Source organism: Aptenodytes forsteri, unplaced genomic scaffold, assembly GCF_000699145.1.
Source record: "Aptenodytes forsteri isolate BGI_AS27 unplaced genomic scaffold, ASM69914v1 Scaffold429, whole genome shotgun sequence".
NCBI lineage: Eukaryota > Metazoa > Chordata > Aves > Sphenisciformes > Spheniscidae > Aptenodytes > Aptenodytes forsteri.
This window is the reverse complement of record NW_008794432.1, coordinates 289,874-305,484: the sequence shown is the minus strand read 5'-3', so window position 1 is coordinate 305,484 and position 15,611 is coordinate 289,874. Positions and strand designations below refer to the sequence as shown.

The following is a 15,611-nucleotide window of genomic DNA, read 5'->3' as shown; positions in this document are numbered from 1 at the left end:
ACTAAACTGTAAAAGGCATCTGCGGAGACCTAGAACAAAATTATTGGAGTCATTCGAATTACTTTTTCTTCCAATGACCTTTTCAGAATTTGCTGTCAAACCCTGAGAATGCGTTTAAAATTCTGTTGCAACAGGACGGGCATTGAACCTCATAAAAGGATGCCGGCAGGACTTGCATCTGTGTAATTAGACTGATACCATGTGTCTGTGTTAGTGATCGGGACTGGGCTGACTAAATCAATTTACTATAGACCTGACCTTTGCCCCAGTCCAGCAAAGTAATGACACACATGCTGAGTTTTAAGATGATCAGGAATTTGGCAGCCTCTCAAGATGCAGTGCCAGATTGGGAAAGAAAAACACAAACTGGAGGTTGTGCGTGTTGGAAGGAAGGTAGCAGCTGCTGGAAACGCTGCTGCTCAGGGAGAGGAGATGCTGCTGATCCACCTGGTCAGGTCCCTTCAGGGAGGGACATTGAGCTCGTTACTCCTTGGGAGCCATGAGGTGGGAGCTCCTGCTTCGTTCGTGATGTCCTGCCTGAATGCCAAATGTCTCCTCTGTGCTTTGATGCTCTCCTTTAGGAAGGAGAGCATTAGTAGCTGATAAGATAACTGCGTACTCAAAGGCTTAGCTGGATATGGGTCTGATAAGGAAGCGGTTACCTAAGAAAGTGTCGTTTGGATGCTCTGTGGTCTCCAAGTCTCCCAGAGTGGGTCCTTTTGAAAACAATGTTGTGTACCTGCTATTTGGCTAATGGGTATTTCCTTTGTTTCCCCCAAAATGAAAAAGTTAATCAACCTGGCAATTACATAGGACATTTATGGAAGCATAGATAGATGAGGTAGTATTTTGTCACATAACTGATATTTAGCTATGTGAATCTTTACTATTTGTTTAACGCTTCTGAAGCGTTATGTCTACTGTCAATGAGAATGTCACTTGTTTTTGTACTAATTCATTTAGCTCAAAATGACTTTGCACAATCAGTGTGATCAACAGTTCATGCAAAGAAAGAAACGTAAAAGGAAACCAAAGGGAAGCAGAAAAGCTAGTAATAGATCCTTGCAGAAGTTGGCTTTTCTTTTGATCTTTATGTGAAAATATTCATATGCCAGTGGCTTATATGAAAGATCATTCATCAGATCATTCCCTTTGTTCTATATTGAGTTTTTATTTGGCCTTTGTTATCTCTTTTTTGATTGTTACTAGTACAGAAATACAGCTTTATCTTAAATTATTATCAATATTAATCTTCAGACAATAGCGTACTGTTGATTCCTGAGGGGAAACTAATGGAGATAATAGAATTTAAAAATGTCTGTCTTAATGCATTTTTAATGTCCAGAAGTCAACTTTAATACAAAAATAAATGAAGTGTCTTGCTAACACATTTAATTTGGAGAGAAGTACTTGGCTGTTTGGGAGCTTCCTGTAAGTTGTTTGATTTCTGTTGTTTTTCTTGCTGATTCTGTCCCACACACCCAGCAGTCTGGCGTGGCCTGTTATCTCCACCTGCGGAGCCCGCCTGTCACTGCTTCACGCAGTGTTGATCAGACATCCTACAAATTAAAACTCTTGATGTTTACATGAGCCTTCTCATCACTCCACCGGTACCACAGTTGAAAGTGTGTGATTGCTTGGGTTGCTGTGAATGCCACAGTTAAAATATATATTAGGTCTCTGAGCTATTTTGGGTCAAAAAACATAGCTGTAACTATGGCTCATAGGTTAGCCTGCCAAAAAAAAAAAAAAGGGATTGTCACAATTCGGAGAGGAAATTAACTGCCAAAAAACCCCCTAGCTTCACTATTTTTGAAATAAAATCCACTGTTTTTATAACAAAGGGCATGGATCCATACTGAATTCTGTTGAACCTGTATGGAACAAAACTACTAAAATGGTGATGGTTGTGGAGGTTTATTTCATGGGATGACAAGAAGTAGCTGCTAGGAGGAAGCCCTGAAAGCTCAACCATGATAACAGCTCTCACCAGTTTGATAGAACAGTCAGTAATAGCAATAACTTTTAAGCTCTTTTCTCTACCAAATAGACCCCCTTTGTGGGTTTTCACACACACAATGCAAATATCGCAGAGCAGTTTCGTGCCTTCAAACTGCAAAGCAATACAGAGTATTTCCATTTCACTTTCCCTAGGTCTCCAGTCTGTTTGGTTATTTACATGTGAGCTTTGAAAACTAAGCCCAGATAGTTTTATTCCTTTGAAACTTATGAAAGTGTCCACTTTAATGGAAAGTCTAAATGTAACTTGGTAGTGATAAAAGTCTCATTCCATAATATTAAAATCACTGTCTGTATTAGAATATACTGTAATTATCAAAAATATAGCTAAAAGGCTGACTAACAGGCCATTAGTAATATCACCATGGATTTAGGTCATGCTTTTCAAAAATAGAATCCTAAATTCATCTTAGAAATTTATGTAAGTAGTCTGCCGTTCACTTCTCATTAGAGTTGGAAATGGAGACTCTTCTGAATGCGGCGGAAGCTGGCTAGCTGCTGAGAGATCTGAACACGGGCATGAAATATCATGGCATCTGCTTTTTGATAATGACGGTAGCGTTACAGATGTCCCATTTCCAGGCTCCGCAGAATCACCTGTGTTCTGCTCTTTCTCTTCGGTAGTCAGATTGGTTTTGGTGGTGTGTTTGATATTGAGGACTTTGAAAATTCTACATTTCTTTTGCTTTTTGAGAGGGCTGTGAATTCTTTTACGTCTCTGAGATTAAACAGTGCTCAATAATGTTCACTTTGTACTTAAAGTGTTTTCAGGTAGGGGTGTAATGGAAAATAGCAGAGGAGATGATCTTCCCCGGTGTTTGGCCAGCCCAGGCCGTGTGAATTATTTGAGGTCTGTAGTCACCAAATTAGAAGTAGCTGATTTCTGTTTACCCATGTTCACCCTGGACTACATCACTGTTTTTCAGCCTTTGTACTTCAGGCTTGCTTACCACTGAATTTAACTGATGTAAAGGCATAACCAAGAATTTATGCAACAGACCGAATCCTAGTTGCTTGTTTATAACAGATCAACTGCATTTGTAATTATTACACAGAGGGAGAGACACTCTTCAGAGTGTTCAGAGAACCAGACTATCAGCTTGTTTCCCATCTTCCAGCAGTTCTTAGCTTCTAGTGAATAAAAACCTTCAATAATTTGTGACTTAATGTCCCTTGACAGCTGAATCCCCTTAATAGTTGCTGCCTTCTCCAGTCATCAATAACTCTTCCTATACAGATAGTGCTGCCTCTTTTTCCCTCCCGTAGTTCCTTGGTGTTTGTAGTATTTTCCCTGTGAACCTGTTAGGCTAGCTCATGCTTTTATTCAGATTTAAATGGAGGAGTACCGTTTTGCAGGTAAGGCACGGACGTGCAGAAAATCAAAGTTTGTTTCTCCATTCTACTGCGGGTCCCGGTGTCTGCTGAACTACCAGATACACAACCTTGTGTTTAAGAAGTGGATTGTTTTGTGTTGGTTGGGTTTTTTTTCCTAGACTTTGCACCGTGAGCCCAGGAATAGGGCCTTTGGGTATTATCTTAATTTAAGAACTGTCATTACTTCTAAACAGTTTGTGGCTCCTGGTAATCAGTGAGCCAAGACGTGTGCCTAATGAAGTCTATTCCTAAATGTGGAGTGGAGTCGGTGTTCTTCCTCGACCCTGACACATGCTGTGTGGCACTCTAGAGCTTACGCTGCATTCGGGGCAGTATGGTGGCTGCTAGATGTTTAGATCGGGGCTGATATGCAACCGTTTACATCCTGTTCCGTCTTCATCTTGCCCTCAGGGAATGGTGCTATCTGCTGAGTACATCAAGAAGAAATTGGAGCAAGAAATGGTGCTTTCTCAAGCTTTTGGACGAGACTTAGTGAGTATTAGTTTTCTTTTATCCTTGCAGGCTATATGGAAGATGACGTTTCCCTAAAACACTGGTTTTGGGGAAACTTCCATGTCCCTGAATCTCTTGTACTAATTTCCCAAATCTTCCTTCAATTCCCATCCCTCTGGATTGCCAGACAGGCAACTAGTTACTCATTCCCCCAAGGCTTTTTTTTATTTTGAAACCACCAATACTGCAGAGCTCCTGACTCCTTTTTTTCCTCAGGCACAGCTAAGGCAGGAAGTCCCATTTGGTGGCAATGCAGGACAGGGAACATTAAAAACAAATCAACAGGAACTAAAATCCCATCTCTATGGAGATTCTCTTTGGAGACGGCAATGGGATGCTGTGCTGACTGTCTCTGCGTGCACATTTCTTGTGATAGAGAGCTATCGGATAACCCAAGAGAGATGTTAGGAAGCAGCTTACCTTAGTTTATATGTCAGTAATAGCACAGTCTGTCCCCATTGGGGAGGGAACTTCTGAACTGCCTGATTCCCTGCTGTCAGACAGCTGTCCTTTTCTCATGCCTTGGCCTGAGCAGTGCCCGTGGGGAAATTAGCAGTAGCTCAAGGGAGAAAGAAAAGAGGGATAAAAGCCTCAATGGTTCCCTGAAACTTGAGTGTCATACCAGTCAACACTGACGCGTCTGCCTTGTGATGTTTGGTAGATGTAGGGAGAGATACATAGGCATCGGACTTCTTTATATGGTGCTTTTATTCCTCTCTGCCCAGAAAGTGAAAATTGGTCTCGTTAAGTGAGCCATGAGGAATTTTTTTCCTGATGTCCTATAGAGCTCAGTCGCTACCTGACTGGTAAGGATACGGTGACGTTCGAAGCTCTGTACTTTGGTTGTCTCCTCTGTGTGATAATAAGTATCATATTCTGTCCTGCTTGAAAGCTGGCTTTGTGTGTGGTGGGTCCAACTTCTAATGGATGAAAAATAGTGTAACTAGCTGGACCTGACCCACAAGGATGGAGAGAGGTTGATTAATATGAGATGGAGCAACTGGCTTGTGTGTAGAAAATTAAGTACTGTCTGAAGCTGAACTCTGAAGAATATCTGAAAAAGTGCTATGGCCAGAACATAAATGCCATCCCAGGTCCTACCAAAGGTTCATCTAGCCCAGTACATTGTTTCTGACAGTTGCCAGCAACAGATATTCAGGGAAAAAGTGTAACAAGTGAGGTGTATAAAGTCTTAAATCTCCCCCGGCATTCACCTCACTGACTGTAACAGGCATGATGGTGGCTTAGAGGTGGTCTTGAGAAGGAAAATGACACAGATCTTTCATTCTTGTGGCCCGATCTTATGTTCTATGTGTGTTTTCTCATCTTACGCAGAAGTCCAAGTGTAGCCACCACTGTGGTGACCTGGGGCTGTAGAGAGTCGGATGCTGGATTCTCTCTCCCTGTGTAAAGCCTACAGGGCACTGGCAGAGCTCTGCAGAAAAACAAGACTGAAACTTTTCAAACGTTGTCTTAGTGAACTTCTAGGTTCTAAGCCATGCCTAGCACTCTAGCCTCTGAATAACAAGAACAGTACAAAACGTTAGAGAATAGCTTTGTTTCTGAATTACTTGAGCCAGTGGCCAGCTGTTGAGAGCATCTGGACTTGGAAAACTAATGTTCAAACTGCTAGTTAGGATTTCTGTTTTTTCAGCCTGCACAAGTGGTGGAATTAATGAAACGAAGTAATTTCTAGAACCAAGGAGACCTCAGATGTGTGAGCCTGGACCCAGATATTATCAGAAGGCTGTCAGATTTGAGGAGGAGTAAAAGGCTCATATCAAATCCGAAAGAACTGAAACAGTTTGTGTACATTTCCTTTTTCTTCCTGCCTTTTTTCTTTTAGGGAAGACCCAGTAGGTCAAACACTGACTGATGGAGATGTAGGAGAGGATACCAGAAGAGAATGAATTCTAGCATCCCTTCAGAACAAGCAACATTGCAGGGCAGGAGTGTGCTGGGACTGCCACTGTGACTTAGACTAAACAGTGTAAACCAGAACTCTGCTTCCATTTCAAAATCTAACGTACCCTCACTAGTTCCCGTCGGTGGAGGAGCTGGTTAGCTGGAGTCTGGAGTGCTCATGTATAGGAAAGACTCTCACCTGGGGAAAGGGACAGATTTTGAGGGTTGTAGACTTACCTTTCAGTCTGACCTCAACTTCTTGTTTTTTTGTTTTCAGGGGAGAGGAACAAAACACTATGGCCTGATTGTGGTTGGTCATTCCCTAGGGGCTGGCACAGCCGCCATCCTGTCCTTCCTCTTGCGTCCGCAGTACCCATCACTGAAGTGCTTTGCCTATTCTCCCCCAGGTGGGCTGCTGAGGTAGGTGTTGGGGCAGGAGGACTGGTGAGAGAGAGGGGGGGTGTAGTTGTAGCTGGATCAGAGCCTGTTTGTGATGCTTTGAGGAGCAGTAAGACAAGGCTCTGCCCCGAGAAGCATGCAGAAAAATGGAGGGGCAGTTTATAGGAGCCGAGGGTTGTTGGCAGCCTTTGCTCTGTGTTATAGTTTGGAGTTTAGGTTATGATGGTAGGTGGCCGCTCTCCCAAATATTCTGGTTTATGACTTAGTTGTCTGTGGCTATAGCTCTAATTTCACCCTGACTAGTGGAAAATGCAAGTTGGGTGGACAGGGTGCAATTTCCTTATTCTCTGCACAGTGCCAGTGTGTCCTCTCCCCATCTGCTGTGAATAGATGTACGGTAAGGGAGATATTTGACTGAATGTAGATGCCTGCATCAGTTGATCTAGTTGTTTGAACTCCTTTTGCAGCTGACAAAGAAATTGGCACTTCTGGGGTGTGATTTCTGTCATTCTAAAGTGGCTGCCTAAAATAGGTCAGAGGGATTGTGCTTCTTGGGTGCCTTTTTCTCTCCCTCGGCTATAGGGGGAATCTAGGGTAGCTGCCTCAGAGATCTATGAAGAGAGGTATGGTGAATTCCTCCCACAGTAAATAGGAACAGAGCTGCTGGTCATGTTATTTACATGGCAGCCAAACAAAAACATCCCACTTGATTGCTATGAAGCGAGATAAGGTCTTTCTGGTTGTGACAGACATCATGGGGGCACTTGAAAGCCGCTATGTATTATCAGAAGCTTCTTGTGATAGTTACTGCATCATGCTCCAGGAGAGCAGCCAAGGGTTTTAAACCATCCTACTAATGAATCTGGATATTGGCATGCCTTGTTATGATAGTAATCCCTGGTCTTCTGCAGCTAGAGAGGAGTTGCTCTGTAGAATGTTTCATGAGAGTCCTAGCTTTCTGCTCAGAGCGTCCACTCCTGAGATCCCTTGATAGCTCGGGCCAAGCTGTGCTGTGTTACCTCAGCTGCTTCAGAGTTCAAGGAGGTGCCTCTGACTGCCACACTTTCGTTGCCCTGTGTGTCATGCCCAGGATCATCTCTAGGTCAATGATGCGGCCTCTGCCTGTGGTAGCTGGTTCAGAAGAAGGTCTCTAGGAAGATAGCTGATTGCAGAGCAAGTTCATAGAGTGGAAGCCTTGATTCCCTCTTATCTTGGTACTCAGGTTGCTGCAGGAAGTGGCCATCTTAGTTCTACAGTGTCTTTGTAAAGTCGTTTCAGGAGCATGGAATATCTTCTCCCTTTCTGCTGTCCTGGCTGTTCCCAAAATTATTGGAAAATGACTATGAGGCATTGAGTTAGAGTACTTCCTTTTCCAATTATGTTCAGAGCTGTATGCAGACTAATGTTGCTTGGGGTGTGGGATGTGAATATCGGGCTTTTCTTTATCAGGGTGCAAGTCCCAAAAGCCTTGAGCAGCTTGGGTTGTGGTTTTTATGACCCTGGTTCGCTGTTCGGTAACCTCTCTGACACCAGTGGCAAACTGGGAATGAAGTGCAGTTGGCTGCCAGTGAAACACTGTTTGCTTCTTCTTGGTCCTGTTTCTCTTCCAGTGAGGATGCCATGGAGTATTCAAAAGAGTTTGTGACTGCAGTCGTGCTTGGCAAAGATCTAGTGCCCAGGCAAGTTGAGAAGTGTCTGTATTTCTTTATGAGTATCTGCTGTTCTATACCAAAGTCACCTGTTTCCTATCAGAAACACCTAGATCATCTCTGTCTCCAGGTGCCTCATTTACCTGTCCTTGTATGCTTCTTACTTGTCTTCCTAGTTACCTGTATTGCTGCGTCTTTTACCTGGACACCTATATTGGTGTTTCGCACACCTTTTTATAGGCATATCCCTCCCCGTCTCTCAGCTGCCTGTATGAAAGAAAAGGGTGAATATCCTGTCTCTGTAATTATACTCGTTGTGGTATCTGACATGTCGATGCCATCTTCCTGGTTGCCTGTGTTATCTCAGACCTCTTTACACTCTGCCCTGAACTACATGTGCTGTCATCTCATTTTGTGCTGTTTGTCCCTGAATACCTATTCCATATCATCTCTCATCTCTGAACCAGCTCCCTCATTTCTTGTGTCTTGGCATTTCTCACCTCTCATCATCTCCTGGGACATGTTCTGCTGAACGGGGCATTGGACTAGGAGCCAGACAACCTGGGTCTTACTTTTGCTTCTGCCCTGTTGTGTGACCTCAGATAAATGGTGACACTTCTGTCTGTACAATGTAAGACGTGTAGAATTCAGTGGAGGGAAAGTACTACACGGTATTGAACGTGCCTTTTGGTAACCCGTATGACAAAATCTCGTCCATCCTGTAATCTGTTTAGTGGTGTCATATAGCTCTGTGCCACCTTTCTAATTTATCTGTTTGGTGTCATCCTATACTTATTTCTTGCTCACTTGTTTCTGTGCTTGCATCATCTCCCTCCTTATCTGTTCATTGACCTCTTTCATATCTGTCTTCACTGATCTGATTCTGCTATTACATTTCATACTTGTTTATTGTCACGATGGTTTCCTGTGGCCTCTTAACCCTGGTTACTGGTCCTGGGTGATGCCACAACCCACCCCTGAAATGATCTGCATTATGGCATTGTTGCATTCTTGTAGTATCTTTTGTAGCATAGTTTCTTGTTCTTCTGTGCTGTGTGTCCCTACCGTCCTTGTTACCTGCCTGCTGTTCCCCACCCAGCTGTTGTAAACACATCTTCTTTTCCAGAATCGGTCTCTCTCAGCTGGAGGGATTTCGCCGGCAGCTTCTGGATGTTCTTCAAAGAAGTAACAAACCAAAGGTAAGAGTAAAGATGAACAGACACCTGAAGGTGAGTCTCTGAGCAGTGATGGTAAACTTTGTGTCACATAGCAATACTGCAGACTTCTCCTGCCCTCCAGGTCTCCTCAGGTCTGCTGTGACTACTATTTAGGTAGCCAGAGGAGTGACAGCAAGAGCTGGAAGGCAGCTAGAGAGGTCGGGGCAAAGGGCTGCACTCTGTTTGCAGGCTGTGTGATTATTCTGGCTCACGTGCCGTAAGTTCACCATCACAGGTCTAAAATAACTGAGCAGGAAATTTTCTCATCTGAGCCTGTTTTGAAGCCTGTGTTCCAACTGCAGCTTTTCTTGGCCAGTAACAAATGGTAACAGGCTAGGAAGTACAACGGCTGTCTGCTTATAGACACTGCTGCGTGCTGTCTGGGTGGTGCTGTTCTAGGATAAGCGGTCTGTTAATGTTTTGGAGATAGGAAATGTGGAAAGTTGTTCCTCCCCAGGCTTCTTTACCATTACACTGAGATGGAAAAAACATAAGACGTTAAGATTTTTGAGTAAAATACTATAGAAGTGACCTGTAGAGGGAGAAAACTGAGCTTACATTTATTTTTCTTCTTAGCATTTTATGGGTTTTGTGGTTTGGCTTATGGTTGTTTTTGGTGAAATTTTTGGGTTTTTAGGATTTCTTTTATATAAATATAAAGAAAAGCCTAAACAGAATTCTTGTCTGTTTATGTTGTATAGCCTTTTGCTTATTTTTGTACATTTAAAAATTCAGATTCCATCTACCTTGTTTATCCTGGAAGATATTAAGTTATCAGTTGGTGGACAAGTTGGTGCTTGCTCTAGGTCCTTAACTCTACAAAAACCTCCAGCAAAAAAAAAAGGACGAGATGGTGCTATTTCTAAGGTTAAAATTGGGAAAGGAAGAAACAGCTTTTCTGGGCAGGGTTATCTCTGTCTCTTGGTCTGTTATTGAAGCAGTCAGGGCACAAGACCTGTTTTTTCTCTTTTCTGGTATTAGGTATTCAGTTTAAACCTACCAATAGTCACTTGTGAGATGACTCTGCTTTTCTTTGATGTTTTTCTCTTCTCAATATTCTCCCTCCTTTCTCTTGTGTTGGACAGTGGCGAATCATTGTGGGTGCTACAAAGTGCATACCCAAGTCAGAGCTCCCTGAAGAGACGGAAGAAAACTCAGTAACGAGTAATCGCCTCTGGACCCATCCCAGCGATCTGACTATTGCCCTGTCTGCAAGCACACCGCTCTACCCGCCTGGCCGCATCATCCACGTGGTGCACAATCATCCTGCAGAGCAGTGCTGGTGAGTATGCGCAGAGCTGCGGAGCCAGCCCATGGGTGGGGGTGAAAATTTTCTTTTGGAAAAGACTCCCGAAGACAGGAAACCCGTCTGTGAAGGAGGTGACTTTTTTTTTGCCTCGCTGTCTTATGGTGACAGTGACTGTGTCTGTGCTGTCAGAATAGAAGGATAGTCATGTCACTGTTGGCTAGCGCAGGGTTTTGGAGCAATGGCAGTAGCATGTGTACTTTAATATCTTCTCCCTCTGTTTTTCCTCCTGTTGCTTTTTCTGTCTCTGCATCCTGCTGTTTCTTCCTTTTGCATGCCAAAATACTGGCCTGCTCTTTCATCCCCTGCTCCCTGTTTCCCCCTCTGGATCCCAACTCCTCTTCCAGTTGCTGCGAGCAAGAGGATCCCACTTACTTTGCTATCTGGGGTGACAATAAGGCGTTTAATGAAGTGATCATCTCGCCGGCGATGTTGCATGAACACCTCCCATATGTGGTCATGGAAGGGCTCAACAAGGTAACACAGAGAATTAGGATCAAGGGGCAGTTGGGTGCCCTAATAAAATGAATGCCTTGTCATGGGCCTTTATGTACACAGGATAGGTAGTCCTTGCCCAGGAGCGCTGGCTGCTTAAATACACAAGACCATTTACTCTGGAGGGGAGGAGGAAATAAGATTGTGCCCTGGGCCAGTCACGCACAAGCTATTAGTTGTTGAATATAATGAGGTCTGGAAATGGAATGTAGATCTCCAACCCAATACCCAGAGTCCCAGACTAGGTGGTCTTTCCAAATTTAATGTCATAATAATGTGAACTTGGGTGTTGTTTGGTTCCTTCTCTCAGAAGCTGCCCGTTACAGAGCGCAGTTCAGGTGAAATCCAAACTGCAACAGAAGTCCTCCACGCTGCGGCTGCAGCCCCTCTGTTAGTCTGAAGGGCGACTGAGCTTATGTGTAATGGTTGTAGAATGGATCTCTGCCACTAAGCTACAGTTCCTAGCCATGCGGTTCTACCGTGGAGATTTAGCCAAGCCTCCCCTGCCCTGCTGGTCTGAAGGCTGCTCCGGGCAGCATCCTGCCAGTCACCTCCCCAGCACTGGATTCCCAGCAGGACATTCTGACAGGATAGAGCATGTCAGAATTCACTGATATAATCCTTTATCTCAAGACCTTGCCCTGTGCTTGCGGAAGGCGTTGGTAATAAACAGAGGCGAATCCAGCAGTTTGAAAGTCTTGAGAACAGCAAAGCTGCCATCCCCAGTAAAACACTACTGTTCCTCTGCTTGCCTTGAATAGGTCTTGGAGAATTATAACAAGGGGAAAACAGCTTTACTTTCTGCAGCCAAAGTGATGGTGAGTCCTACAGAAGTGGATCTCACCCCAGAGTTGATCTTCCAGAGTCAGCCCTTGCCTAGTGGACCCTCAGTGCAGATCGGAACTGGAGCCATAACAGTGGACAGAAGGAACAGCAGTACTAAGTAAGGATCTATCTTTGATTTCTTTGAAGGATTGCTGGCTCTAGGTGTGGGCCCTCTTGGGGCGTTGTGATCAATGTTTGTGGGAAGGATAGATCCAAGGGCTGTCTTTGTGGGACTCTAGCTTGAGTATGTCTCGTGTCATGTTGGGGGGGGGGAAATCCTTTGTGTTGCTCAAGAATCTGTGAGTGCAGCAAGGTCAGGGAACCTAGAAGTTGAGGGTATGGAAGAAACTTCCTTTTCTCCTTATCCAGACAAATGGGGTTTTCCCATTTGTTGTAAAGGCAGAGCTTGCAATCTTGCAGCCAAATTTCTGGTTTTCCTGTGTGATTTACGTGCCCAAAGATAACCTGTATGGTGATTCTCAAAAGCTGAGAAGCATTGAAAGCCATAAGCTTTCCAGAAGATGGGCGTTTAAAGCTACTTTGTGATGTGACTTGTGTAATCTTATAAACAAGACAATCTGGGAACATGGATACAGGTGAGGGGAGAGCAGTTGGTGTCCTGTTTCTGAAGGACAAGAGCAGGAGGCTCAGTCCAGTGGAAAGCAGGCGAGGGGAAAAGGCATGTTCTGAGTGCTGAAGGGGTTGTTTTCTGAAAGCTTGGACCATCACTGAGCGCTGTAGTCTGGCAAAGGCCAAAAGGTGGAGGAACACCAGGAAGGTATACAAAGGAGGGGGTTTGGAGAAGAGCTCGTTCTTTGTGGTGTATGTGAACAGCTTTCCTCCAGGAGCAAATGGCAGAGAGACTCCTTGCAGATTTTCAGATAACATTTGAGGCATTGCAGGACCACAGACTTGCAAGAAACAAAGAAAGTAAATATAAAAATGTGGGCAAAGACGTATTTCAAAGTTGGAACACGTGGCTTCCATCACAGAATTGCATTTTATAGGGCAAATTTGCAGACAAAACAGGGAAGATGAGAGAAGGAAGATGGTTTGTAGTCAGAGACAGCAAATGGGAGTTGTGAGTGGAAACAGAAGACGGCATTGTGGGTGGGAGAGGATTATTTCTTTGCAAGGGAAGCATGTCTATGGAGGTTTCAGGTAGAAAGACCCAACAAGAAGCTCTGTGTGCGTGGGAAGAGGCAGGGTGAGATGGTCTGTGCCGAGTGATGGACAGCTGAGTATCCTTGAGGTAACATGAGTGAGATTTAAATTTAGAAGAAAGATAAGACAGCAAATAATATGATAACGGTAAGGTTCTTGTCACAGAGAGAGTGAATGGTCAGAGACAGTGAAGGTAGAGCTTAGAAACAGAGCCACAGCTGTGATGAAACAGCAGGAACAGGGATCGGCCCACGTTTGTGAAGGCTGCAGTAAGACTGAGAAGATGAACTAGGTCAAGCAGCAGGGAGAGGAGCGGTGGCTTCTGTGCCATAGCCAGAGCAGACCCAAGGAGCTGCTTCCCTTTGAGGTGAGTGATCTGAGCGATGAAAGGGAAAAGAACGAGGGAGAGGGCAGAGAGGCTTAAGGGAGGTGCTAGAGTGGAAACAGTCGTAGGTTGGTTGTGTTTAATTCAAGGTTAGAGCCAGCTTACTGTTTCAGACTCCCTCTTTTGGGGGTTCTTGAAACCTGTTCTCAGATCACTATTACTCTGTTGAAGTTACAAAGGGATCAAATATTGGCCTAACTTATAAGCCTTTCCTTATACATAATGTCCTTCTGGCAGGTGCAGCAGTCCTCTCCCAAGCGCAGGCTCTTTTCCCAGATATTTCCTTAAGTTCTTGTCTTTAGGGCTGTTGCTTTGGCTGCGGCTAATCCCGGGCTGTGTGTGTGCCTGGTGTGGGGAGCTCCTTCCCTGTGCCTTTGACACAGTGTCTTTCTGGAGGAGCCTGCCTGATCCTTTAAAGCCTTAGTGTGACTGGGGTCTTTCTAAAGATCTTTACTTGTCTTAAGCTGAGTAAATTGCTTTTTTACCTATTTTAAAGTCTGCTACCTGAAATGGTAGCTTAATTGGTCATGGGCAATGCTCTAAGTCTCCTGGCATTTGTGGTAGTAAGGTAGGGATTGCCACTATGGAGAAGGAGGGGAAGGCATGACACTGGAGTGGTTCAGAGTGTAAGAAAGAGAAAGTAGGTTAACTGTAGGCTACTCCTTCAACCTCTCTTGCCGCAATCCTCTCTAATACAGAGGTGTTGGGTGAGAGAGGGGTTTGTCTGCACGCGTGGAGACTGCACCATGATTTTGGGCGCTTCAGTTAGAAGCGCTGCAAGTTTCACTGGGAGCAGAACTGTGGTCCTAAGTGAAAATGCTCGGGAGGGAAGACATTTAGCCAGGAGAAGAGGGAGAAGGGCAAGAAGCTGAGTTTGCAGAGGGAAGAAACTGTACCTAATATTTTCAGCTGGGAGGATGGAGAGATAAGAGTTTTCTGGCAGTTGTGGATGGCTTTGGTTAGAGCAACAACACGTGCCCTCAGTGTGTATGAGGAACTCTGTGCCCATGACTTGGTTCCGCTTGCAGTTCTGTGGAGTGATGCAGCCTCACGTTGTCTGTTTCTCATTGCAGGAGCAAGTCCCATTCTGAAATTAGCTTGGAGGGGTTTTATGAGACAAAGCCACTTTCTCCTGTGCAGAAAGACCCTGTGGAGCTGCTTCTCCTGGATACAAAGGAACGCCTGTCTGTGGAGCTGCAGGACCGTCGTGCCCCTCTCGCGACCATGGAGAGCCTCTCGGACAATGAATCCATCTACAGCTTTGATTCAAGGCGCTCCTCTGGTTTTCGGAGCATCCGGGGCTCCCCTAGCCTCCATGCTGTCATGGAGAAGGATGAGACGCACTGCTTTTATATAGACCCCGTTATCCCTGAGGAGAACCCTTCCCTCAGCTCGCGGACAGAGCTGCTGGCTGCTGATAGCCTCTCCAAGCACTCCCAGGAGACTCAGCCCCCCGACAATGTGCTCAACAGTGGTGGCACTACCCCCCAGCGACGCTGCAGTGAGGAGGGGGCCAGCAGTGAGGGGGACCGCGTTTCCTTAACCCCTCGTGAGGAGCTGTCCCTCCAGAATGGACGGCTCACTGATGTTCCCAGTCCCCAAGTGCTGGAGTTTGCTGAGTTCATAGACAGCCTCTTTAATTTGGATAGCAAAAGCAGCTCCTTCCAGGACATCTACTGCATGATGGTGTCGGACAGCTCCAGTGACTTTGCAGAGATGCCCAAGTCTGTCAGTGATCAGGAGATCCTGTTGAGGGCACAATATGAACCCAACCTAGTCCCAAAGCCCCCGAGGTTGTTTGCAGGCTCAACAGATCCTTCGTCGGGCATCTCTGTTTCACCCTCTTTCCCCCTTAGTTCATCCGGAGAACTCATGGACATCACTCCCACAGGCGTGAGCAGCCAGGAGTGCCTGGCCACTGATAAAATCCGGACTTCCACCCCCTCTGGGCATGTAACCAGCCCTGCCAAGCAGGACGACCTCATGATTTCAGCCCTCTAGTGCAGGGTAAAGGGGTGCGGCTCTGAGAGCTGATCCTGTAGGCTGAGTGCTGGGATAATACTTGGAGGAGGTGGTCATCGGGCAGTTCAGATCGGAGGAGACAGCTGGAAACATTCCTTCTGGGGTGACACAGTGGTCGCACACTGGTGTCTGGAGGATGGATTGTGCTCGAGTCCCATGCTTGCAGCTGGGAGAAGCAGCATTGCCTCATGAGGCCTGCTACACTAAGGGTCTGAGTCACTAAAGGTAGATGCAAGTTCCCTACCTCAGCCTGTCTCATTTCATTTAAGAGGCAGATTCCTTGCCCCAGGGCACCTGCTGAGTTTGGGAGTGAGATACCCTGCTTCAGGGAATCCTCT

The 15,611-nt window shown here is 45.3% G+C and overlaps 1 protein-coding gene across 1 annotated transcript in view; it reads left to right on the top strand.

The window, feature by feature from the left end:
• Positions 1-15,252, top strand: part of DAGLA (diacylglycerol lipase alpha) — a 35,683-nt gene extending 20,431 nt beyond the window's left edge. Inside the window, exons 13-20 of the mRNA XM_009289525.2 lie at positions 3,805-3,885; positions 6,089-6,231; positions 7,821-7,889; positions 8,986-9,058; positions 10,162-10,358; positions 10,730-10,859; positions 11,639-11,820; positions 14,325-15,252. Coding sequence (XP_009287800.1) covers positions 3,805-3,885; positions 6,089-6,231; positions 7,821-7,889; positions 8,986-9,058; positions 10,162-10,358; positions 10,730-10,859; positions 11,639-11,820; positions 14,325-15,252 — 1,803 coding nt within the window. The remainder of the gene's footprint in view (positions 1-3,804; positions 3,886-6,088; positions 6,232-7,820; positions 7,890-8,985; positions 9,059-10,161; positions 10,359-10,729; positions 10,860-11,638; positions 11,821-14,324) is intronic.
• Positions 15,253-15,611: the final 359 nt, after the last annotated feature.